Source organism: Chaetodon auriga, chromosome 20, assembly GCF_051107435.1.
Source record: "Chaetodon auriga isolate fChaAug3 chromosome 20, fChaAug3.hap1, whole genome shotgun sequence".
Taxonomy (NCBI): domain Eukaryota; kingdom Metazoa; phylum Chordata; class Actinopteri; order Chaetodontiformes; family Chaetodontidae; genus Chaetodon; species Chaetodon auriga.
In genome coordinates, this window is record NC_135093.1 from 5,828,876 (window position 1) to 5,854,007 (window position 25,132).

General features: G+C 46.5%; 1 protein-coding gene across 14 annotated transcripts in view; it reads right to left on the reverse strand.

The window, feature by feature from the left end:
* Nucleotides 1–3,640: 3,640 nt before the first annotated feature.
* Nucleotides 3,641–25,132, reverse strand: part of LOC143339519 (calcium/calmodulin-dependent protein kinase type II subunit gamma-like) — a 35,783-nt gene continuing 14,291 nt past the window's right edge. Inside the window, exons 7-23 of one of the 14 annotated variants that reach the window (XM_076760796.1) lie at nt 23,937–24,039; nt 23,380–23,463; nt 22,380–22,474; nt 21,654–21,776; nt 21,439–21,522; nt 20,422–20,464; nt 19,542–19,604; nt 15,980–16,020; nt 15,169–15,252; nt 13,389–13,433; nt 13,216–13,261; nt 12,897–12,977; nt 10,410–10,550; nt 8,293–8,368; nt 8,033–8,127; nt 7,309–7,545; nt 3,641–6,455 (exon numbers count right to left, since the gene is read on the reverse strand). In XM_076760796.1, the coding sequence (XP_076616911.1) occupies nt 7,313–7,545; nt 8,033–8,127; nt 8,293–8,368; nt 10,410–10,550; nt 12,897–12,977; nt 13,216–13,261; nt 13,389–13,433; nt 15,169–15,252; nt 15,980–16,020; nt 19,542–19,604; nt 20,422–20,464; nt 21,439–21,522; nt 21,654–21,776; nt 22,380–22,474; nt 23,380–23,463; nt 23,937–24,039 (1,437 nt within the window). In that variant the 3' untranslated portion in view covers nt 3,641–6,455; nt 7,309–7,312. Of the gene's footprint in view, nt 6,456–7,308; nt 7,546–8,032; nt 8,128–8,292; nt 8,369–10,409; nt 10,551–12,896; nt 12,978–13,206; nt 13,262–13,388; nt 13,434–15,168; nt 15,253–15,979; nt 16,021–19,541; nt 19,605–20,421; nt 20,465–21,438; nt 21,523–21,653; nt 21,777–22,379; nt 22,475–23,379; nt 23,464–23,936; nt 24,040–25,132 lie in introns of all 14 variants that reach the window. The other 13 variants (XM_076760795.1, XM_076760797.1, XM_076760798.1 and 10 more) reach the window with 13 other exon arrangements.

Below are 25,132 nucleotides of genomic sequence, written 5' to 3' on the forward strand. Positions count from 1 at the left end.
AGAGTTAGAAAAAAAAATAATAATAAAAAGATTGCTTACAAAAGATTTATTGGCTCCAAGTAGATGAAAAGTAAATCTGCTTAGCTGCTGCTCTCGGTCACATGAGTCGTTAATCTTTCCTTTTGTTTGGATGGGTTCCCCTCTGACAGAGGGATCAGAGGATACCCTCGCTGCAGTGGATTGGCCAGTTTTCATTGAAAACTGCAGGAAAAGTGATTTGTAATGAGCATAAATGAGTCAGCTTTTGGGACATGGCTGAATAACAGGACCCAGAAGAGCCTCCTTCATTTATTTATGAAATGATGAAACTGCATGCAGTTTTTCATTTTTTTCATGGTCCTGTATTTTCCCCTCAAGTCCTGCTTCTTTCTGGAAGAAGTACTACTAAAGGTAAAGGTAGTAATACCACAGTGCAGAAATACTACATAATTATTATTGATGCTTTAACATGTAAGCAGCACCTTAATGTTATCTTTATACTATACTTCAATACAGTACAAGTACCTCAACACTGTACTTATGTACTGTTCTTTGGTAAAGATATTTACAGTAATTACATTCCACCACTGCCCTATTTTATAAATGTTCATTAATTTGCTGTATTAAAGGTCCAGTGTGCAGGATTTAGTGGCATCTAGTGGTAAGGTTGCAGATTGCACCCAACTAAATCTCCCTCACCTCCACTTTCCAAGCACGTATTAGAACCTACGGAGGCCACAAAAAACCCGAAAGCTAAGTTAAGTACTTACATCATACTTGTTGTGAGCCGGTCTTTCAAAGGGTTAAGCAGCATCTGTCAGAAACTGGATCCACAGCATGGCAGTGTAAGGGGTAGCAGGAGTGGCACAAAAGAGCAAGATGTTCAGAGATGACCTGAAGAGACAATAACGATCTGACAGGGCCAACTGCTGCGTCATACTGTCGTTTCAAACTGCAGAGCACGTGTTTGGGCTTTATTCACCTCCTCAGCTCAGTAACTGGAGGACATCTGTGTGAACTGGTAAATACTGCATGTGGTCCCTCAGTATGACAACAGATGATAAGTTTGTCTACACTCCAACGTCCAATGACATTACTCTAAATTAATCTGCCTTATTCAATGTGTCACAGGAAAGAAAACCCAAGCTCACATATCGGTCTGAGAGATGAAAAACAGAAGCAGATATGTTTTCCAGGAAGTAACGTTGTGGTTTACCTAATGTTGCGGGCATGGTTTCCTGCAGCGGTCTGTTGTGTGAGGAACAGTTTCAGTCTGCCTGGAGGTCTTCATCGTCTCCATCGCCTGTGGCCACAGCTTCTGCGAGGCCTGTATCAGGATACTGGGACAACAGCAACCACTGCCAATGAGACGTTTGTGAGAGGACGCTGCACATGGTTCCCTCACTCTCTCCAGCCATGGGCAGGAGGTGAGAGAAGGCAGGAGGCAGAAGATTTACAGGGTTATTGGGTTCATTGGTTGTGGCAAAGGAAGAATACTCCTCAGGAAGGTTTTACTTTGAGGTGCAGGTCCAGGTCTGTCAGCGGTTAAACTTGAGAAACTTAACTAAAACTGGGGTTCAGTTTTATCACTGGACAAACATCGTAAATCACTGACAGTTTATGGATTTAAAACAATCCACTGTGACACCTTTCGTACACCATTGAGGAGATCTCTGGGTCCTTTACTGACAGTGAAGCTGAGATCCAGCAGGATTATTCTGTACCCGGTTTGGTGAAGCCTATGCTTATGAAACTAAGACATCAGTAATCCCCCGAGTGGACTAAATGTTGTAAATCAATGCTGCGAGGGCCGGAAGTATAAACCCAGCTTTAGCTTTAGACAAGATTGATACCACTCTCATGTCTGTAAGGTAAATATGAAGCTACAGACTGTTAGCTTAGCTTAGCATAAAGACGTTAATGAACACGTGGTGTCCTGCTGTTTGGTAAACCAATGAGACAGAATGTGTTAATTGGTGAGATTTAGAGGTGCTGGTACCTTCACACAGTCAGGTTAGCTGTTCCAGTCTTTGTGCTATGCTAAGCTAAGCTAAGCTAAGCTAAACTGTTTCCATACAAACACAAGCACTTTCTTTAACAATGCTGTTTCCTGTTACTTTTAATCTATGATGCAGAACTGAACGTTAGCTTCTGGGACTGAGAACAGAATGGGAAAATAGTTTAGGTCTTGAAAAACCAGGATAAAGCTCCTTTTCTACAACAGGAAGCTCACAGGCTACTTAGATAGGCCTTTATGTTCTATTATTAAAGAGGGATGCAGCCAATTCCCTTTGCTATGTCTGCAACAGAAAGGTTGATGATACAGTTCGCTAGGATTTTTTTTGGCATAAAAAACATAAAAAAAAACTGTCTGAACTGACTGGGGGGAGTTTTCCCTCAAACACATTTTAATGTTTTTTGAGGACCACCTCGGAAAACAAAGGCTATTGTTCAGGTGGCGCATCCTTATTAATGATCAGAAAAGTTTGTACAAGCCGAGATGAAAATTAGAAACGTCGTCCTTTAAGGCCTCGACAAAGTCAAAAGTAATTTAGATTCAGGAGGCTGGTTCTGGGTCAGCTTTTCTCCTAATGCTGTTGACATTAAGAGTCGGAGGTCAGAGACAGCTAACAAGACACGTTCCCTCAAGAGCTTCTCCCTCTTTGTGTCTTTGAGAAAGTGAGAGCGAGTGTCGAACTCAACCAACTGCTGAGCTCTCCTCATTAATCACACAGAAAGCGGAGGAACCAGTGGGAGCTGTCCTACATCCCAGGGACACACACACACACACACACACACACACACACACACACACACACACACTCTCAATCCTTAAAATAACTGCGACCATCATAAATAACACCACAAAACCTTCTTAAATAAGGCTGCAGCATTACTCAACACTTCACAGCGCTCGATGCGGCTAAAATAAGAGCACCACAAAGGCTGGAGCGGTGAGACGGGACGATGCACGAGCTGCTGAGCTCTGAGCACTGATTGTTTTAGCCTGCGTGCATGCTAATGGCCTGGAGGCTATGCGGGGCTTAATCTGTCTTCATGTGATGACAGACAAGTATGGAGGGCCAAATATTGTGTCAGCTGTGATGATGGGTGGTGTTCAGAAGCATCCAGCCAACCGCAGACACGCGGTCCAGTCTCACTGTGCTCAAACCAAACCCTTCTTTTTAATGCTAAATGTCACCTGAAACAATCTAGTTCCCCGTCCTAAAATTGGACACGAGCTGATATTCAGCATGACTAATCGATGTTGCTGTTACATAATCAGAAATGTGTGCTGGATATTTCTATTGGCTCCAAATTTGGTGATTTCAGGCTGAGGCTCTGCCAACGAAACGCTCTCTAAATCCAGGCTGAAAATGTCAAAGGCGCACGGCGAACAGGCCAAAAGAAAAGGGTACGCTGAAGGTTTGTACCACACAAGCGTGAGACGATCGGCTCAGAAACAGGGGTGTTAAAAGGCAGCCGGCGTGAAGCTGTTCTGGCAGCTCGTTTGGTCTCTGGATGGATGGAGCATGTTTCCAGGGAATGTCTGCCTTTGGAGGAGAGACAGAATAAGTTTCAGCGCGATGACAGAAGCCGAACGGGACACGACGAGGTGGCGACAGACCTGAAGAGAATGAACGACTCCAGGGAGACAAACCAGTGCTGAAATAGTATTTTTATTAAATACTTTCAAGATCCAAGTTCGAAGAATAACAAAGCTATGATGAAGACCAACTAACACTCAGACAAACACTTGATAGTCGTCAATTCATGGTTGTATTTCATTGTACATCATGATCATGCAAAAAAACTCCAGCATCCATGTGAAGGCTGGGGGAGAAAGCGCAGCCCAATAGTATATCATTACAACGCAGGGAAAACGCTAACATCGAGGGCCTCATACCAAGCTACGGCTCCTGAATCCATTTTTTTTTTTTAATTTTGCATTTTTTTTTTCTCTGTATTTTTCATGTCACCTATTCAACATTCTGGATGGAGGAGATTCTTATTTCAAAAGATGCAAATATCATATATTAACACTAGCTCCATCCTTATTCAGGTAGGTACATGGTAGAAATGCGTAACTGAAACATGCATATAACTAGGTCTCCCGCTCTGGTTCGACAGTGGAGGTCACAGAAACCTGCACACCCACACCAACTCTCTCTCTCTGGCTTTCAAAACTCCTCTCAACTGAGCAGGCACGATTTAAAACCACCAAGGGTGTAGATTACATTAATAAATTATTTAGTCCGATCAATGCATGATCGCTCGATCTGTAAATTTGTGTTGTCTTCCTCCCTCTTTTCCCTTTTTTTTTTTAAAATTTATTTTTTTTTTTAATTTTTTTTTCTTCCCGTGTGCGAGGGAGAGTGCAGAACTCCAGCTTGGCAGATCGGCAAATTACCAAACGACAAGTTAACAGCAACGGCGACGACAACGAAAAAACTCAAACCAGTAACACGGGAAACAACAGAGAGAGGTACAAATAAACATCTCAAGAGGAGGGACTCGTTGGTACACGGGGGGGTAGGGGTGGGGGTGGGGGTGGGGGCGGAAGGGGGGGTGGTCACTGGGAGGAGGGAGGGGGTTTAAGATACGACTGTCGCGGGTGGATGGAGACAATTAAGCAGCACAGCAAGGGTGGCACCGTGGTCACACAGCGGTGGTGCAGATATGTTACAAAGCCTAAACACACCACCAGGCGTGCGTGTATGTGCGTGTGTGTGTGTGTGTGTGTGTGTGTGTGTGTGTGTGTGTGTGTGTGTGTGTGTGTGTGCATACGATATGAAGAGACGGCTCACAGCATTGTGGGGTCAGGAGTTAAGGACACTACGATGAAGGTCTTCTCGTTTAAAAAGTCTTGTTGGGCGGAGGGTCAAGCTATTTTAACCTTATTTCTTTTATTCCCCGTCTCTGAAAACAGTCTTACGGCCACGGGACTAAAGCTGGCAGCCCACATGAGTGTGTGTGTGTGTGTGTGTGTGTGTGTGTGTGCGTGTGTCGTGAATCGTCAAGAGCTACCGATATTTTAAGGAAGTACTTTGAGGAGTAGAATGAAAGCGAATTGACATCGGTGAGGAAAATGTTGCTCCTAAACTAGATCGGGGACACAGAGGTCATGCCCAGATGCACAGGATGAGTGTCTCTTAGATACATGTACATATATTACACTTTTCTACATATATCTATACATACACTGTATTTACACAGTGATTATAAACAAACCAGGCCCTTGCAGGAAGCAGAGGAGAGGAGCGGGAGGAAGGGTTAAAAGAGGGAATGGTTTAAGAGAGGAGGAGGAGGAGGAGGAGAGAGGTTGGGGAGGGGTGGATGAGGGAGAGGCGGCGGGCAAACATGCAAAACGCAGACGCCTTTCCCGGCTCAGTCTCTCCCTCCACTGCATACAGACGCAACAGGACGTGTGAACACGCGCAGGTTAGCTTCAAACTTGCACAATAAAATCCTTCTTTTTAAAAACTCAGCTGCTTTAAAAAGGAGCCTCGAATACAGGATTAGTCAGACAAAAAAAAAAAAGAAAAGAAAAATAACAAAATAAAAATTAAAAAAAAAAAACAAAAACCATCAGAGGCTCCGGTTCTTCACAGGAACGCAAAGGGAACAGGATGCTAAAAACACAACAAAACACGTAACCTCAAATCAGACACCCGCCCGCCCCCCCCCACCTCCCCCCGGCCCAAATCCCACAACAACACGATTTTCCGTCCGGTCGGAAAAAAACAAGCACACGAACGAAAACACATAAACACATAAAAAGCCTAAAGTTCTACACTTTGGTGCTTCATGTTTTGATATCAAGTTTCTCTCGTCGTCGAGTTCTCTGACTGAGCCGACTTGATTCTTTTCTTTTTTTTTTCCCTCTAGAATTCAGTTGGGGAAAATCTCCCTACGTCTTTACACCGTCGCCCGGGTAAGGAGCGCAACGTTTTCTACCCGGTCATCCCCAGAATGCCAAAAAATGTGTCCGAAATCTCAGCCGCTAACCTCACACTCCCTTCTGTTCCTCCCTTATTTGATAGTGAATATAAATGCTTGGTTGGGTTTTGGTGGTTTCTGGTACATCTAGTCATAATTTACACAGCATATTCATAACTCATACTCATAAACTGTCACAAGTTCAACTGTAAATCCTCTCCTCACGCAGGACGTCTCATCTCGCGCGGGCAGAAAAAAGATGGCTGCCAGGGGAGGGATAGAGGGCAAAGACGCGCCCTCCAATCAGGCGCCAGATGCATGCATCATCCCATGGGGGCGGTGTCTTGTGTTCAGCCGGCCCCCAGCAGGTCAAAGGGGGGACAGGATTGGTTGGTATCGTGGAGAGGGATGCGATCTCGCCCGGCCGGGCTCCTGGCACTAGCCAATCCACGCAGAGGACGTGCCTCTTAAACACGCTCGCTGAAAAAAACTGCCCCCCAAAACACACACTCCAGTAGACTGGAGGCTCAGGACCACTGGAGGGGGAGAAAAGCAGGAAGTTAGTTCATGTCTTGACAAGACGCTTCAGTAGTGGCTGAAAACTGAACCCAGAACAGGTTAAAGACTGATTCCAGCTCATTACTGGATCTGGCTTTTGTAGTTTTGGCCATTGTTTCTATCAGTGATGGTAACTTTGCACTCATGGAAACATGCAGCAGGTTGTAAAAGAGGTGAGGCGGGCCAAGAGGCACGAGCAGTCAGACAGGTTTTTAAGAAGCACTTCTGGGGGCATTTGTTTGCCTTTTTAAGAAGCGTAAAGTCGAGAGCTGACAGGAAGCGAGGAGCGAACGCAGGGCGGGCCGCTGAGGTCCACAGATGGACTTCACTCGGGGTCGCTGCGACTACATGGCAGCTTCTTAACCTCCAGGACGTCCTCAGACAGCTTTTAAACACAGTTATCCAAAGTTATGTAGAGGAGAAAATGAGGACGAGCAGTGAAGTTATTACCCGAACTGTCGGGTGTAGACACAGTTTACAGTGTCGTGCACTTCCTGCGGCGACAGAACGGGCGGCCGAAGCTTTGAGAGTCATTAATAAAGTCTATAACATCTTCAGCACCGAACATGAAAACACGTGGTTACACGCCGCCGGATTGACTGACAGGTCTTTGAATAGAGACAAACAACTCAATCTACATTATCAATGTTTACAGATTCTCTCCGAGGTTTGTTTTCAAAATCATTCTGACAACAGGAGACTTAATTAGTACAAAAATCTCACTGAATTAGTTGGACCAGATTCAAGATTTCTGAAATTCTACACGTGGCGTCTTTAAAATCAGCTAAAACCAGCTGTGTCACAGTGAAACCGTGCGAGCGGGACCAGTACCTGATCACTGTAGTGGTGCAGCAGGCGCTCCTGAGCAGTGGAAGTGAACATTGAGCCACTTGCCATCGCGACGATGCCACACCCTGGTCTCCTCCGACTGGCTGGAGCGAGGGCGGCCCGTGGTGTCGACAAACTGCGTGAGCCGAATGTAGGCGATGCACGCGGCGTCCTCGCCGATCAGGTGCACGTGTGGGTTGAGCAGGGTGGTGTGCACGGGCTTGCTGTTCTTGCTCAGCACTGGATAAAATAAACAGAGACAGACAGTGAAATTTAAGCTTGAATACCTGATTGATCAATGGATTTGGGGCGGCTTTAACAGGAGGTGGGTATGGTATTCAACGTATTTGTTCAATTACTGGAACATTTCTGATGCTGTCGGGGAAAAAGTGACAAATATACTTGACGCTTTCCGATGATGTTCATCCTGAGACAATGAAACTTTTCACACCAGTAAATGACTGGGATAACCTTTCAGGCACTGCTTGTAATTTTCACTATTCACACATGCAGTTACATTCAGGAGCCGTTCCTTCTTGCACCTTTCCTCACATGCCACGGCAGTGCTGGAACAGATGGGGGCAAGGGACACTCCAGCATGATGGCGTGCATCCCAACATGTCAGGGACGGGCTGCACGTGTGAAAGGGGCTCAAGCTTCACCTGGCTGGTGCTCTTGGAGGACTAAAATAGATGGATGCGTCGTGGGTGTGCGAGAGGAGACTCACAGTTTTCAAAGTAGAACTTGTGGAAGTCCATGCCCTCCACCAGGTTCCCCAGGGCCTCGGGCTCAAAAGAGGTGAGTCCAGGATCGCAAATCCTCCTGAGGAAGAAGAGGAGACGGGTGAGAAGGTAAGAGTGGGTGAAAAGATGGAGACATTAGAGCAGAGACAACAAAGAGGAAAAAAATCTGACAGAACATTACAGAAATCGAACTTCCTGCTAATTTGCACTCTGATTTTTATTATCCTCATGCAGCTGTACTCACGTGTAGGCATCGAAATCTCCATTGTTGATCGCTTCAATCAGCTGCTCCGTTATCTTGATGATCTCCTGTTTACGAGCTACAGAGAGCAGGACAGAGAAAGAGACAGACAGATGGTGAATGGTGAGAAGTCACTCAGGAGCTGAGACAAGGACTAATTGCCGTAATGGTTCAGCCTGATGACGTTTTCACTCTCTGCTCTCGTTTCTCCGCGGCTTTAACCTCGTCGCTCGGTCCGAGGCGGCTTCCTCGACCCTCCTCGCTGTCTGTCGCTCTGCTTCTCACCTTCTGTGCGGCACAGAAACTGACTAAACGCTACGCTCTGCTGCGTGAGCACACACCGCCACCACAACAAACACAGAAATCTGCTCGTAAACACCATCGGCTTCGTTTGGCAAATCTTAACTCCAGGCCCACTTACGGCTGAGCCAACTCTATCCACTGAGGAAGAACACCAGATGCGACCGAGAGCTCCACAAAAAGACCATCAGTGGCCTTTGAGATAAGATTTACAGGTATTAGGAAAAACTTAAATGCTGCATTTGGTGACTGCTCACAAGGAAATGAGCATCATCTCACAAACATGAAGCTCCATTAAAGATTAAATGGAGTATTTATTTTGTGTTATATCAACGACTGCCTCCGACCAGGTTTCTAGTAAATAACTTCAACAGGATTTGAATCATGTCTCAGGCCAAAGGAAACCACAGCGGTGGAAAATTACCCTTAAATTGACCATTTATCAGCATTAATGAGCAGCATTCTAACTCCTGAGACGTTTCCACACATTACACAATTCCAAACATCAATGAAACCACATGACAAGCTTCAACACTGCATGACCCTCCAACAAAAAGCCACGTTAAAGGACGGCTGCTGAAGTCCGCTGATATGTTGTTGTCCTTGTCCACAAATCCCCCGAAAAGACCAAAACCCACAATGAACCGAACCGGCTGGTCTGTGCAGCTGAAGCCTGAGATGCTGCATTTTAATCCTCTGCGTCATTTAGCTCCACTGTTGTCCAAAAACTATTGAGTGCCATCTATGAGAAGCAGAGGTGACACGTTCCTTCACTGCAGACCTCCCACATACAGCGTCCTGCCTCCTTAGAGCTACGGTCAATAAATCAAATGACAAAATGAGAAAGAAAAGCTGTCTGTGGCTGCTGCAGGCCTGTGATAAGGCCTGAACACCTGCCCACCTGCAGGACCTCTGCTCGTCCTCTCACTGTGCCTGACCGAAGTCCTCCACGAGGCAAGGCCGAGTTACTGCTAAAGCTACAGCAAGCTAGTCCACGACACTGGCAGCGCAGTGCAGCCACAATTTCCCAATGCTAACATGCTAGCTTGACAGCTGTGAGTGCTAACAGTAGCTGTGTTTGTTATTTACATTCTTCAGGATAACGTCAGGTGTTTTCGAGACACGAGCTAGTCGTGGGCCACTCATCTCGACAACAACTCCACATTTGGGCTATAAACAGAGATCTGTTTATGAACAGAGATAAATTAAAACAAAGCAAAACGTTAAACGGTTCTCTGCAGACAGCCGACGGGTTCCCGGATTACATTTGAGCCAATGCGTTTCACGTTGTTTAGCTCTCCATACGGACTGTTTACCTGCGTGCGACCAAAGCCCGCTCAAACGTGATTGGTCAATGCCCAAACGCCTGATCCCTTGCCTCCAGATTCTGCTTTGTTAAAACTACAGCGCTCTGCTGATTGAGGATGTCAAAAAAGGAAAGTATATCTCTGTGACACATCTTTCTTAACTGGGCTTGTGGACGAGAGCCACAGAAAAGAAAGAACTGAGAGAGACTAAAACACTGTTGGTTTTGGTCATTTGATTGGATCTTTCATGCCAATTTTTCTTCACTTGCAGCCAAAGCAAATGAACCGTTTCAACACCTGAACATATATCAAACAGCTGATATCGGCCTCGTAGCGTGTGCAGTTATTTGTCTCGTTTCAAGTCTTAAAAGAGGAGAAAATGAACCGGACAGAAGTGAAACTGTCTCACCTAATTGAGATGTAACACCTGACTAAGTGACTGAGAATGCAGCAGCTGCAGTGAGTGGACGGCAGGGAAAAGCTGAGGTCAGTTAGTCAAGACTGTGTTCTTACTCTGCTTAGTGTTGTTTATAGCAGCGACAGTGTTGCTCCCTAGTGGAGCGGCAGGCATGGAGGACTGTGAGAGCTCAGAGTCAGGGCAGGAGCTGTTGCCTGTGCTGTTCCATGCCATGCGCTTTGCATCATGCGGTGGAACTGAAACACACAACGGGTGGTCAACAGACACGTGGGCGGATGACAGAAACGTACATGTGATCATTAGGACACACACACACACACACACACAGCATGCAGTTAAAAACTCAAGAGACAAAACTGAACGAGAGGCAAAATCAGTAAAATTAGTAAGAAATAAACAACAGTCAGTGTGTTTGGAGTGTGACAGGCATGCAGATGGGTAACGTGAGGACAGGATGGCAGCTGGAAGCGAGATGAGAACAGCTCTGATAGTGATGCCGTGTGATGTGGGAGTCATTTAACTGCCTGCTCCGCTCACGTCGACTCTTAATGCTCATATACATTAATAAAGCCTCGTCTGATGAACTGCAGCGCCCAGCGAGGAGAGGATCAAAGCCGCTGTTTGCTATTAGCTCGTGTTACGCCTGCGGGGGGAACTTAGCATGTTCAGGAAGGAGGGAAGGCGGGAGCGGGTGACGGAGAGGAGCAAAGAGGAGGAGAGCAAGAGAGATCAGACCGTCCTGTAAGTGCAGGTGTGTCTGACGAGAGGGCGGGAGGTCGAGAGACGAGAGGAGAGATTAGAGGGGGGAAGATTTGTGAGAGGAGAGAGAGAGGCGAGATAACGATGTAGCGAAGAATGGCGTATTAGAGAGAAATGGAGAATAAATTAGAGAGGGGATTAAAGAACAGAGCCGAGAATAAAGCATTAGAGGAGAATGGAGGAGACAATGTGAGGACAAAGAGAATCCTGATGCTCTGTGGTGCGTGCGTGAACTCCGGTGAAGCTAGACAGGCAGCGGGGCCCGTCGGACCGAGGGGCCGCTTCAGGACGCCCAGCTGCAAGGTAAGCAAGGCTTCCTCCAGCTGGAGCTGTCACATTCAGGAGGACAAGGGGATAGATGCAGTGATCACCAAGAACCACACACACACACACACACACACACACACACACACACACACACACACACACACACACACATACGCACACATACGCACACACACATTTCAGGGTTCCCACAGTGGCCCTGATGAAAAATTCAAAAACTTTTTAAATGCTTTTCCATAATCAGGCCGCAGCGACCCGTGAACTAAAAAAAAAAAACGCTGTTTCTTAAAGTGTTCTGAGTGAAGTTAAGTCCAGGAAGTGAAGCAGTTAAAGGTGGAGTCTCGCTCTTAAGAACAGAGTACGCAGAGTATAATGGACGCGCAGCAGGAAATGACCTCCTGCAATCAGTGTGTAAAACAAGGCAGAAGTCTGGTAATGCATCCCGGTTAAAGGAAGATTCCACTTTATTACAACTTGGGCCTCATTAACAGACAATTACGTCAGTGTAAACTAAGGATTTATTGATCCAGATACTGAGCAGATTGGGTATCAAAGAACATGACTGATCAGTTCAATAGACACTGTTTCATCGTCTTTGGCGTCCAGTATCATGTCCGCTCATAAGGCAGATTTTAGCGCCGCAGCTGGCCTCATTTTACGAGTGGCGCAGCATCCTCAACGTTAACAGGCAAACATTATCAAAACCACTTTATGTGGAGGTAAAACTCACAGAGAGTGCACTCAAAAAAAAAAATCGCCGAGCATTAAAGTACAGTAAGTACAGTCAATAACATCTGAACAACAAACTGTGGCCTTCCAAACAAGTCCGGCTGATCTGGGCTCTGTTCTTGGCGAATCCAGGCTAACATGAAGCTGCTTACTTTGGTTAAATGTAATGTTTTACAGTTCCATCAGTCTTTTAAGACGTCAGACCAGTTATAACTGAGTCCTTTTTATCTACAGATCGGTTCATATATGCGTTTCTCTTGTGTTGCTAGCTTAGGCAACAGCTGCAGAACAAGTTTAAGCTGTTCTTTGATGATCTTAAGAACTAGACCATCAACAATAAAATCAAGCTAATACAGTTATTGGTGTATGAGGAACACACGCTCGTTTAAAACCCGTCTGACTGCTTGCGTTTCTTGCCCTGTCGGACTGGTTTCCAGTGATTCCCCCGATCTCAGAAATTGCCATTATGTGAGTGAAAACCACAAAATAAGATCCAAGTTGTAATAATCAAACAAATCAAATCAACGTTAATATCAAGCAATCTGAGATTCCATGACGTTCCTGACTTTTCCTTAAAAGTTTCTGAGTTTAGAAAATGTAAGACGATGTGCCACGAATTCCAAAACCAGTGGGAACCCTCAAAAAAAGCTTGGTGGATCAGAGTGAGGGAGCTCAGAGATGTAAGACGTCATTGCCAGTGACTACAAAAAGCCAGGGTGGGAGTGGGGGGTGGGTGGGTGGGGGGGTGGGGGTGTTAGGTCCTTGCCAGTGGCGACCATACAGCTTCTGGTTGCCATGGATAAACTTACTGGCAGGTGAGCTTTGAGGTGAGGGCAGAAGTGGGGGCATCTCCTCTGTGGCGCTGCTCTGACTCAGCGCCGAACTGTCCGCTAGAACACACACACACACACAGACACACACACACAGACACAGCCAGACACACGGTAAATACATACACACACACACCACGGACACACAGTCAAGAGTGTGACAGACACGTGTTGCATCGCAGCACACCTGCCAGTCACTACAGTCAAATACACACACTTCACTGGATGGGAGACAGAGAAAGAGAGAGCGGATAAGAACAGGAAAAAAGGGAAGGAAACACTTGAGTACCTTTCCTACCTTTCATTTCCTCCTCGTCGTTGGTGGCGTTGCTCTCCGTCGATCCCTGTTGAGAGCAGACACACGGACAGAGAGACGCTTAAGTTAACACAACCGGCCTGTGGTGCGACGGGCCTGAGGGCGAAGCAGCCGGGCGACGCTCGGCTGTCAGACAGACGCAACACACATCTCACCTTGACTCCGTCAGGAGGGTTGTGCACCACTGTGCTCTGAGATTCCTGCGACGCAGAACAGAGCGGTCAGTCCAGCACATCGTAACCCTGAACCAGTGCCTCTCAACTGGTTTTAAACTGGACCCCAGACGTCACCTCAGCCATGGGGTCATAACCTAACGCATCATTTCCTTCCTAGCAGTTCGTCTGTCTTCACAACCGTCAAGAACATCAGATCTGGGAGACGATTCAGTGTCATCATTTAGGGCTGCAGCTAACGATTATTTACATTATGGATCATTTTACTGATTGATCGTTTGATCTGTGAAATGCCAGGAAACGGTGACAAATGCGGCAATTTCCCAAAAGCCAAGCTGACATATTCAGATTGCTTGTTTAGTCCAATCCAAAGACAAAGAGCACCAGCAAATATTCACATTAGAGAAGCCATTATCATTAATTGATTATCAATATTGTTGCTGATTTCTGTCTGTTGATTGACTTATTGACCTTCACTGGAATGGTATGGTGTGATATTAATATGCTGTGCGGTCGTTTTACAAAATCATTTAAGATAAATTAGAGTAATGTGAAAAGAGAAAGGTGATTAAAGGCGAAGAGTGGACAGTGGACAAGTGGACAATCCCATTTTCTCATAGTCCCAGTTTCCCAAAGTCCCGCGTGACATCTTCATATGTCTTTTTTTTATCTGTCTGAAAGACGGAGAAGCAGCAACCACAGAACAGACGGCATTGTTCCTTGCTAAATTTCTGGACTTAAATGGTTAATTGATAATCAAAATAGTTGCTGATTAATTCCTTTTGTTCGCTCGACTAATCAATTGTCTCAATCTAGTTTTATCTGAAGCAGCTTCTTTGCACTGGACATCAATAATGTATATGTGAGTTAGCATAAATTTGCTATAACATACAAAATCTACTGCTGAAATGTTCTAATTAACACTCTGATGTGCTTTCAGCCACATCGCCCAGGCATACAAACGGCCTACTTTGGGGTCCTGCGCCACCAGCTGAGAAGCACCACCTTACCAGAGCAGACAGTGGAGTATGGAAGCGCACCAGTGCGAGATGTAATATGTAATGCATGCTAGTAAAGCGTCTTAAAATCACAACATGCTAAGACTGGACAAGAGCACAACAATAAAACTTGGCAGTATGGTAAGGATGTCAATGGGGATGTTAATAGTGGCAAGGATAACAGGTTAGAGTGAGAAAAACGGTTGGACGGGCTAAGAATTGGATGGCCGAGTAAGATGTTAGGACAGATGATTGCAAGGCGGCGTTGACTTTAGTGAGAAAGTCCTAAGGACAGCTGGTTAAGCATGGGAGAAAAGCGAGTAACACAGAGGCCATTACGTGATAAATTCTACTTAGATCAGCAGCCGTAACCAACTAAACCAGAACTCTGCAGTTCCCTGTGCTGCCCCTTCAGAGGCACACACTCCTACAGTTCATGCTCCTTAGAAATCTAAAAAGGTGCACATGTGCAGCCTGAGATTTAAAACAATGACGAGCATTTTTAATCATTTCCAAAAACCGTCTTTTCCGGCTTTGATTCAGGAGCACATGTGCAGCTTTGGGGGGATAAAATGGCCGGGGGGGGGGGGGGGGGGGGGGGGGGGGGATTGCCGGGACAGGAAATGTTATGGTGCAACACCTCCTGGGTGGTAGATGAAGGATGACAAGCAGCGACCATGACGATGGAGGATGAGGCACAACGGGCTACTATGCAACTACTGGGGTTGGGGTAGTGGAGGGGACACTGCGGCGGCCTACTGTACCATCTGGGCGTTGGTTGCCATGTTGGTGTCTTTCAGGGCATTGATGGCGCTCACTATACTGTTCTTACTGTTGTTGGTAGAAGGCTGGGACGAGAACGCAGACACTCAAAGTGAACACACACGTTACACACACAGATGCATTAGAATTATGCGCCTTTCAGGGAATGGGGCTAATGTTGGTCGAGACTTCGAGGCTGTTGAGAGCTAACAGGGTAAATGAGAGGGTGAGTGCCACAGAATGGCCTCTAGATCATCCTTTTTACTGCCTCACTAACTCTCTATGCCTCCACCACTTAACTGCACAGAGAGACCCCTGGGGCAGGGGAGAAAGAGAGGGAGGCAGGGGGAGGAGAGGGGAGAGAGATGCTCAATAGCAGCAGAGGATGACGGAGACTGCTCGGAAAAAGAGAGCAACACATCTCTGACTGAGACCAACTAAAGGTGAGAGAATAAAGCCAACATAGAAGAAGAATTGGCTGATAATTATACACAAGAATGTGGCTGGAAGTGGGGGAAAAAAGTTTCTAAACTGGAGGATTCTGGGATCTAAAAACAGGCCACAGAAGGCTGAGAAACCCTGAGGTGTAACATACTCCTCTATTGAAATGAATGGGAAATCTGAGGCTTTTACTGTGTGAGAAATATAGTTCTCAATATAATACCAGGACGGGACTGTGAGCCTGAGGGAGACAAAGAGGTTCAGAAAAAGAACAGAAAGAGAATAAAAAAGGGGGGGTTGAGCTAAAAGAGGAGAGACAGGACACAGCGTGGTAGAACAAAAGAGGGCAGAGAGGCGACGAGACAACCTTACCTTCGCAGAATCGGACTTCTTGTTGAGTAAACTTTTGCACGCTGTAAAAAATAAAAAATAAAAAAAGGATGGAGGAGGATAGAAAGGGAGAGAAACAGGTAGAGCTTTACTGTTGACGACAGCATCCATGACAATCCACACAGCTCTTTTTCAGCTTTTCCAAAAAAAACCCGCAACTTGAGCAAAAAATCCCTGGATGTGCAATTTACCATTATCTACTAAACCCCAATACCTGAGCCATTATGACAAAGCAAGTCTAGACTGATGCCAGAGAATAACATGCATTTAATGGATTTCTTGGGCATTTTTTTTGCCTTGGCTGTACAAGTTGCTACTCTCTGCAAAACCCATTCAACATCATAATCCATTCATTGCCATCTGGGGATAAAAGAGAAACCTGAGAGCAAAGTAAACTTCCTCAATCCATTTCCTGTCTGGAAGACCCCAGCAGATCTAAAAAGAGAGTGATGGTCAGGCTCAAACTGCCGCCAGGACTGACGGCGATGAGCTAGGTTAATGTAAATCATTGATTTCTTTTAAGGGCCCAAGTCACTTTTCCTCTCTGTCTAAAGCTCTCAACTGTCTGTTGGGTTTCTACTGACACACACAGGTTCCAAAAATCTTATCTTTTGTTTCTTACCTTCCAATAAGAAATGGGAGAGGGGAAAGAGGGGGAGAGAGGGGAGGGTTGAAAGAGAGGGCTTAGTATTTCAATACAAAATAATGGAGATAAGGGGCACAGCATTTTACAGCAGCAAACAATATCAAGTGACAACTCATGCTCCTTAATCTTGGCTGTTGTGTCGATATGCAGCTTCAATCTTGGCCTGGCCATGCAGCATCCAAAGGAAAAAAATAATAATATAAAAGAACATTTTCATTCCGCAACCAGGGAAAGGAGAGCCGATCGTTCAGAGCGCAAACGTCTGCTCTTATTTCGGCTACATCTTCTGCTAAACAGCCATCAGGGTGCTAACTGCGACGGCACGGGAGCACCACGTTCATGCGCTCTCTGAACGCGTCCTTCCCTCCTGCTCCTCGAGAGAATGAAGGCAGGAGTCGAGGTGGCCCGCGGTGCGAGCGCCGCACCGATCAAGCAACATACCAGCTGGATGACGAACGGGGAAGGACGCATTAGAAAGCATCTGAAGTTGTGTCTCCCGAGAGCTTTTACAGGATATAACCACACAGGACGCCCACATGCGAGAGGCAGCAAGGCAAACACCTTTCGAGAAACATACAGAGATGCTTCGAACGCACACTTCTGTCACATTTTCGCTATAATGTCATAAAAAAAAAGGGAAACATCATGAGCAAACTGCCAAGCCTTGCTTCAGCCATACTCTACAGAGATGTGCAAGGAAGCAGTTACAGGAGAAAAAGTGCCAGGATTGTGGACAGTGATGAGTGACATCATCAGAGGGCTGAAAGCCAGAAGCTCAAGAAATAAGTAAATGAACAAAAACACTAGACAATTTGAAAGGAGGAGAGCAGAGGAGTCTCATCCGGAGTGATGATGTCACGCATGACATTCACAGAAACTTACAAACAGGCAACGCGGTCCAGTCTCTGTGAGGAGGCCCGCGTTCGGAGGGCTCTAGCTGACAGTCAAACCACCACAAACACCCCGAATCTCAGCGCACCAATCACACATTCCAGTACTAACACCCGCCTCCCCTCAGGTTCCTCCGCTGATGACACCTCCCCTTTCACATTTTTACCTTTACCCTGCCTACACACAGATCCTAGTTACCTAAGGAGAGATTTAAGCACATTGTAGAGCAAAGAGGATTCTCTGGTCTGAAAAGGCGACAGAAAATCCAGGCTGCTCTACACTGGCTGCTTCTAATGTACTCAATCCATGGAGCCACCATCGGAATCGCCGACCTTCACCACCCGTCCCCACCCAGCAGGATGAGAGCTGAGCCTGATTTTAGTGCTTTCAAAACAAAAGGGATCCATCCCTCCGTTCATGGTGAGAGTGACTGGAATATGTCACTGCGGATTTGACAAAAGTGCCGGCGGCTTTGCCGCCATGTTGGCTTGTGGCATTTCTTTGAGAAGGCACAGAGACTTTTTTTTTTGGAAAGCACTAAAACAGACCTCAGGAAGGGGAGATGAGACGCGGGATGCCTTTAACCTCTGGGGATTCATCAGGAAGGCTGCACAACGATGATGGTTTCAACAGTCGGCTCGGTCATCAGCCCCAGAGGCAGCACTCCCATCCATCTCGGTCTGAACTCCCCCAGCTCTTCAACATCCGCCTTTCCCCTCCCACCAGACCCAGGTCAGACGATGGCAGCACGCCAACCCAGCTCTTGCCGGCCCCCTGCAGTGTCAGTTCCCGCCCCCAGGATACATGCCCCTCCTCATCCCCTGCCCCAGTCCGCCCTGTGCCCATCCTCGCAGCCCCGGGCTGGAGGGGGGGGGGGCGCACAGGAGCGTATGGAGTCAGCTGGAAGTTCAGGATGGAGCTTGCTACAAGTGACATGGCTAATTTGTGAGATGAAATGGGGGTTACTTTGTCGAGGCTGAGTGGTGGTGAGGTGTAAATGTAGGAAGCACTTTAGAGTACGGACTGAATCGATTACCCTTAAAGGTGCAATATGTAAGAACTGAAGACCTGTCGATTCGATTCAAACAGACGGCAGCGAGATCTAGACCAGAGTAACCGCTAACTGTAGTTATCGGCTGTTAATCAGCACAGCAACGCGGCGGGAGAGTGTTGGCTTTTACAACAATAGCATAGAAGCTTTGGACCGCTGGGACGGGGAGGTTTTCAGGCCGGGGCGGGATGCTGGCGGTAAGCGGCACCAGAACTGTAGCCGGGTGAGTGGGAAACAGAACAGGTCCACAGCCCCCATGACAGACGGAGGCCAGTTTGACACCAGAGAGCTCAGTGCGAAGGTGATTTACAGTGGCGACTGACCAGGACTCTGGCTCCGGGTACAGCGAAGACACGGCGAGTTCAGGAGAAACGTGAAGCGGGGCGGGAGCGAGAGGGAGGTTGGGTACGAGTGGCGGTTACAGCAGAGTCACCCCTGTGCTGCCAGGATCCAAACCCAGCAAGAAAACCACCTTGGTGGTGTTTGACTCAGGGCAGACTGGACGCTACAGTGACTCACTATCACCACTTGAGGTACAAAGTGGTATTTCACGACAGGAAGGGCCGGAGCTAGCTGGTTAGCATGCTAACGTCAGTAGATTATCCCTGCAACACAATACGAAGACGCTGTTTACATAAACGTCAGAACTAATGAATTCTTTTTAATGTTTTAACCTCAACTTCTTGCATATTGCTCCTTTAAGTGATGCTCATGTACATGACTGTGTGCATAAAATGTGATATCTTTGCATTCAAGCAAGGACAACACACACCCATTAGACCCTAAACGAACAGAATCTGTGTGAGTATGCATGCGTGCGTGTGTGTGAATGTTGATGAGGATGCTAGCAGAGGCTGCATGCAGGAGTTTGTGGGTGGTAATGGAGTCCCACCCCTGTACTATGAAGCAAAGAAGTAACTGTGTGTGGAGAGGATGGGCGTGTCTCTGGGACGTACCTTCCTGAGCCAGTGAGGCCGTGGAGGAGGCGGCAGCAGCAGAGTTGGTATGCTGCCGGCCCACTATTGGACAGAAATGCTACAGTTGGGAGGGGCTGTGCAAATTAGGCAGATCTATCTCACGCTGTTCAAGCATGGACCTAGAAAGCTACAGGGTGTGCTGGCTGCAGCCCAGATACATCACAAGGTTTGATAGAAATGGGCTACAGCAAAGACGTGCACCCCTGTGGTTTCCTAGGCCCAGGGTTGAAATCATTAGCCATCGACTGACCAATTACTTAGAGGCTGAGAACAAGGCTTCAACGAAAACAAGTCACTCTCAGCAGACGGAGATAAAAACACAGATTCTTTGCAGTCACCTGTTTTTATAACACCACACTTGCCCCCAACATAAAAATCTCATAAAAGTCTAGGCTTCCCTCTCTCATAACATGCAATCGCTCCATTGGCAGCAGAAAAAAGGGACACACACACACACATACACATGAACACACACATACACCCACGCACAAACACACAGGGAGAGATACATTAGCATGGACACGGACGTAACTGGCACCCACATATAATCTGGTACATGACAGAATATCACATTTTAGCCTGCTCATATATCAGGATGCAATGCACTCATAAGAATCCATCATTATCAATACATCACTTCTACCATGACTCGAAGGAACTTCACGTTTCAATTCAGTTTGAGTGTTGTAAGCAAGCAAACTCCTGTGCACACACAAACACACAGTTATTTTGAGGATGAGTGGGTGAGAGTGTGTGTGGTGAGGGGATTAAAAGAGGTGGAGAGGACTCTATCCATTCTCCTTCCTCCTCTCCCTCTGCATGCGCTGCGTGGGAGGCTGAGGGCGAAGTGCACACCCACCTGAGAAGTTTCTGGACACCAGCATGGTGGTGAGAATGGCTCCCTGGAGGAGGAGAAGGAGAGAGAAGTGAGGGAGGTATAATGAGTGCAAGGAGTTTTGTTTTATTTGACAGGATTTCAGCGCTTTTCTTGCGGACTCGCTGCTCCGTATTCATTTCTAAATGGGACAATAACGTATTGTTTTTTAATCTTTCTGCTTCTTAATCACAGTGCAGCTCCTTTCAACGGCTAAACCCAGTCAAGGCTGAGGGTTTGTTTGTTCTCCGTCAAACAGAATCTAATTATTAAAACGGGGAGATGCACCATTAACAGTCCTCACATCTCCAAGTGCAACAACATGTTCTTCTATGCAAATGAATTTAAACGTGATGAAAAAGAACAACTGCTACTTGATCCATTACTTTGCATGTACGGCTCTGAATGCAAACTACAGCACGCCGAGCTCATGTCTCGTCTGGAACGTTTCAACACCGCTGCTGACATGACGTTTCTGTGTCTTTACCAAAGCTATACGTATTTTGAATTGAGGAAATCTAAATATATTTCTTACGAAACCCTTTCTTTCATGTCACAAAAGGGGCCGAGGCCATTTAAGAATGTTACTCGAATAGAACTGTCTCAAATTGTGACATTGTATTTAAATGAGGAGCAGATCAAAGAATTAAGCAGAACTTGAACGTCTGCTTTTAGTACTTCAGTTTTTGATACTCTAAGATGAAGTGCCGAAAAAGTATTGAAAGTTTGACACCCAGTTCTAACAACAACACATGTTATAAAGCTTTATATTTCAAAGATCACAGTACAGCACTTACATGATCGTACTAACCCTACTGCTAATTAGGTCTATAGCAATGTATGCACCAATCATAAAAGAGCTCTACGGCAGGCAGAGGATGAGCAAGGAGACTAATTTCTACACGACAAAAGGATGATGGAACAAAATCAAGTTAGCACATAATCAAGGGGTGGGGGGTCTAAAAACAGACATAGGGGAAATGAAGATTTAGGGAGGAGTACCTTGAGTTTTCGGCGAGCGTTGAACTTGCGGAGACACTCGACAGTTTCCTGTCTGTGCATCATGGAGGCCACTGTAGAACGGTGCTGCAGGAGAACAAAACAAGAATTAAAGAGTTATTTGAAGGCCGAAATATAGTTAGTTTCTCTGTCCAGATCTCCTTATGCACACCTATGTACCATCCTGTGTAAGTCCAGGTGTGCGAGTGGATACTTACGCAGACCCAAGGGTGTTTGAGGGCCTGTTCGGCAGTGATTCTCTTGGCTGGGTTAATGGTCAACATCTGGTTGATCAGGTTCTTTGCCTCTGGAGTCACTGTGTCCCACTCAGGGGATGGGAACTGGCAAAAAAAAATGGAGAAACAAGTGGGTGTAACAGTTGGAAAGGAGGGTAGTAAATATGTAAAACGAATTGGAAACAATACAAGTTTCCTGGTTAGACGTCTGCATCTGCCTGTTTCCAGCTAATCCACACCATCTGGGCACTGAGTCTTGAGTTAATTTGTCAAAATTAGACCGATATGAGAACAAAACTGCTAATTTTCTTTTTGGATTAACAGAACACGTGTGTCTGTTCCAGGTCTTTAAACCATTTTTTATTAAGAGTGAATTCCCTGCAAACAGGCTGCCTGAGACTTCCCCTGTCTCACTGGAAACTGCAATGTGACTTGATTATCCAGAGACAGAGAAAGGAGGATACCCCTTCTCTGATTCTCTGTGTCTCTCTCTCTCTCTCTCACACACACACACACGCACACACACAGACACACACACACACCCACCCCCCTCTGCAATGCGTCAGGGAGGCCCTGATAGGATCAATAGCTTTGGACCAGCTTTCAATTGGACACTATTAAACATTCAAAAACTGCTTAGCAAACCCCTGCACTGCACCCTTCCCAAATCTACACCTAACACACACACACACGCACACACACACTTACATCGTATGCTCCAGCTTTGATCTGCTGATAGAGTTTGTGTTGATCTTCATCCCAGAATGGAGGATATCCCACTAACAAGATATAGAGAATAACACCTGAAAGAAAACAAAGATCATGTTACAACACTTGTGTTATTTTTCAGTCAAATTAGGCACCACCACCTCAGTGATACAGCACATCAAAGTAAAACCACTAAGATCATATTCACATGCCAGCCACTGTCCTCTGACGTCACGTTCAGGGTGAGAAGCTCAAATGCTGTTTTCAAAACGGCCAACATTAGCAATCAACTTCAACCTAGCCTACATTAGCATACCATCTGAGATATATTATCTGAAACATCAACGCACATCTTGCACAACACGTTTCTTTAAGCCTGGACGTAAAACAGGATGTGATCCAGCTTGCAGTGTAACACAGGGTCGTGTGTCAAAACACTCTGCTAAAGTACAGGAAACACATCCAGTGAGCGTAAGTGGTTGAATGCTAACATTAGCTGTTGTCTAACAGTAACTGATGGTTAATCAAACATGCAGCTTCACACTGAAACATGGCCTGACGTCCCTCCAGATTTCACCTATCCATCGTCTTTTCAGTTTGCGATCAATCAGGAAGCAGTGAAATTATAACAACTTGTCAGATTCCTTATGTTTATACATCTTGCAACCCGTGACACAGCATTATGACCTTATCCTTCTGATACCAGCATGTGAGGTTCCCGTCCTGAGCGTGAGAAAGAGGACGAGGGTCAACATGCTTCGCTTTAAAAACCAAACAGCAAAGAGCAACACGTGTAATAAGAATCTAACATGTTTTTAAGACTATCCGAGACAGACACATGACCTCAGGCTGAATTCTTTCACATTTAAAAAGAAATCCACTTCCACGTAGTATTTTACTGGATTGGTTAGTTTGACTGGAAAGAAAAGGCAGGAGTCTGATGTTCGTAACAAGCTGACTGCAACAGGTTTATTGCCCAGAGGTAAAGCTGAAGACTCACCACAAGCCCATATGTCCACAGGCTTGCCGTAGGGGTCCTTCCTCAGGACTTCAGGGGAGAGGTAACCGGGGGTGCCTGCAAACCCTGCCCGACAGACGAACCAGAGGACACGGTGAACTAAAACCTTTTATTAAAATTCTGATGAAGGCTATTTCTGTGCTGTTATGTGAATGGTTCAGATGATAAGTGACCTGTTGGACTCCGACGCAAGACCAGATTATGACAGTGCAGAGTCGCAAGCAAATACCCGTTAATCATCTCGTCCCTGCCGGAGAGTCAGCCAAATGCTAGCAGCTCGGCTGTTAGCCAAGACAATGGCCGAAGCATGAACTGGACAGTGTCTGTGAGCCTCTTAAGCAACGCTCGCACACACATCCTTTGGCTTCCAAGTGGGCAGGTGGATGTGTATTTGGACAGACCTACAGTATGAATGAGGGTCTATTCAGCAGTGATCTGTATGCTTAAGCACAGAAACTACAGACGGAACGACAGATCAGCTACTGGTCCGGCACGTCTGGTACGTGTGTGCGTGCGTGTCACTGTTTGTGTTTTCTTACCAAACCAAGCCTGCTGGTCTCCCTGCACTTCAATAGCAAGGCCAAAGTCTGCCAGCTTCACCGCAGCTCCCTTCATCTTACTGGCCAACAACAGGTTCTCAGGCTGACACACACACATGCACACACACACACACAGACACACATGGTGAAGCAGAATGTAGGACAAGAGATCAAGACAGTGAGAGACAGATAGTGACAGGCACTCTTCGGCAAAGCTCGTTCTTAGAAATATCCATATTTGATGTGTTCGACACAGCTCGTGTGGGGGTGGGGTAAAGGTGTGAGAAAGCGGCAGAAAGACGGAGGATGCGGAGAGAGGATGGGCGGTTGAGAATCTCCACAACGCCTTATATGGGCATGGGTTCGTAGCCATAGAAACCACTCGGGGAGTCGTTTAAGCGGCGCTGCAGACTGCATGCTAAATGGAAAGTGTACTTAGCGAGAGGCAGCATGTGTGGCGGCGTTCTAAATGGCCGTTGTTTGGGCAGTAGGACATAAATGGCCGCAGTAAAAGCCCACTCAGGATAAAAGGCCAACAAATCAGACAGGCAGCGCTCGAGGTAATAGTGTTATTCTCCGACATAGTGCGCGCACACACATAAAAAAGCCGCCCACACGCGTCTCAGACACCCCTTGAGATTGTTTTTCCACACCTGCTTGAAAAGGTGCAGTTCAATACGTATTATTATTATTGTCTGTCCCACCCGGGTTATTACCACCTTAAACTGGGTTAAGTAGAAAACTGGAGGCTGCAGAGACGTGCTCTTCTTCTACTCTTTGCATCTGAGCCTATCAGCAACTTGGGACGAATCAAGCCCCTCCCCCGCTGCTCCATGGGTGGTGTGATGTCACCTGGGTTGTCCTGGCAACTCCTGAGGTGTATCCATGCCTTCCCCTCCTCTCTCATAATAGACCCCCCCCCACCACCACGTATGAGCGTGCTGTTTGAGTCCTTGTCTTTTCCTTGCCATAGGTGAGAGACCAACCCCCGCCACGTGACCATGACTCACCATCCCTGTGCTCCACATGAGCGCACACGCATGTCACACACACACACACGCACGCACGCAGAGTCCTGGTGACGGACAGACAAGCCGACTGATCTGAGAACAGACAGACTGACCGAGGGCGAAAACGGTGGACGGGAGAACGACGCAGGGGGAAAATGAAAGGGGATAAAAGCAGAAATGCAGCGA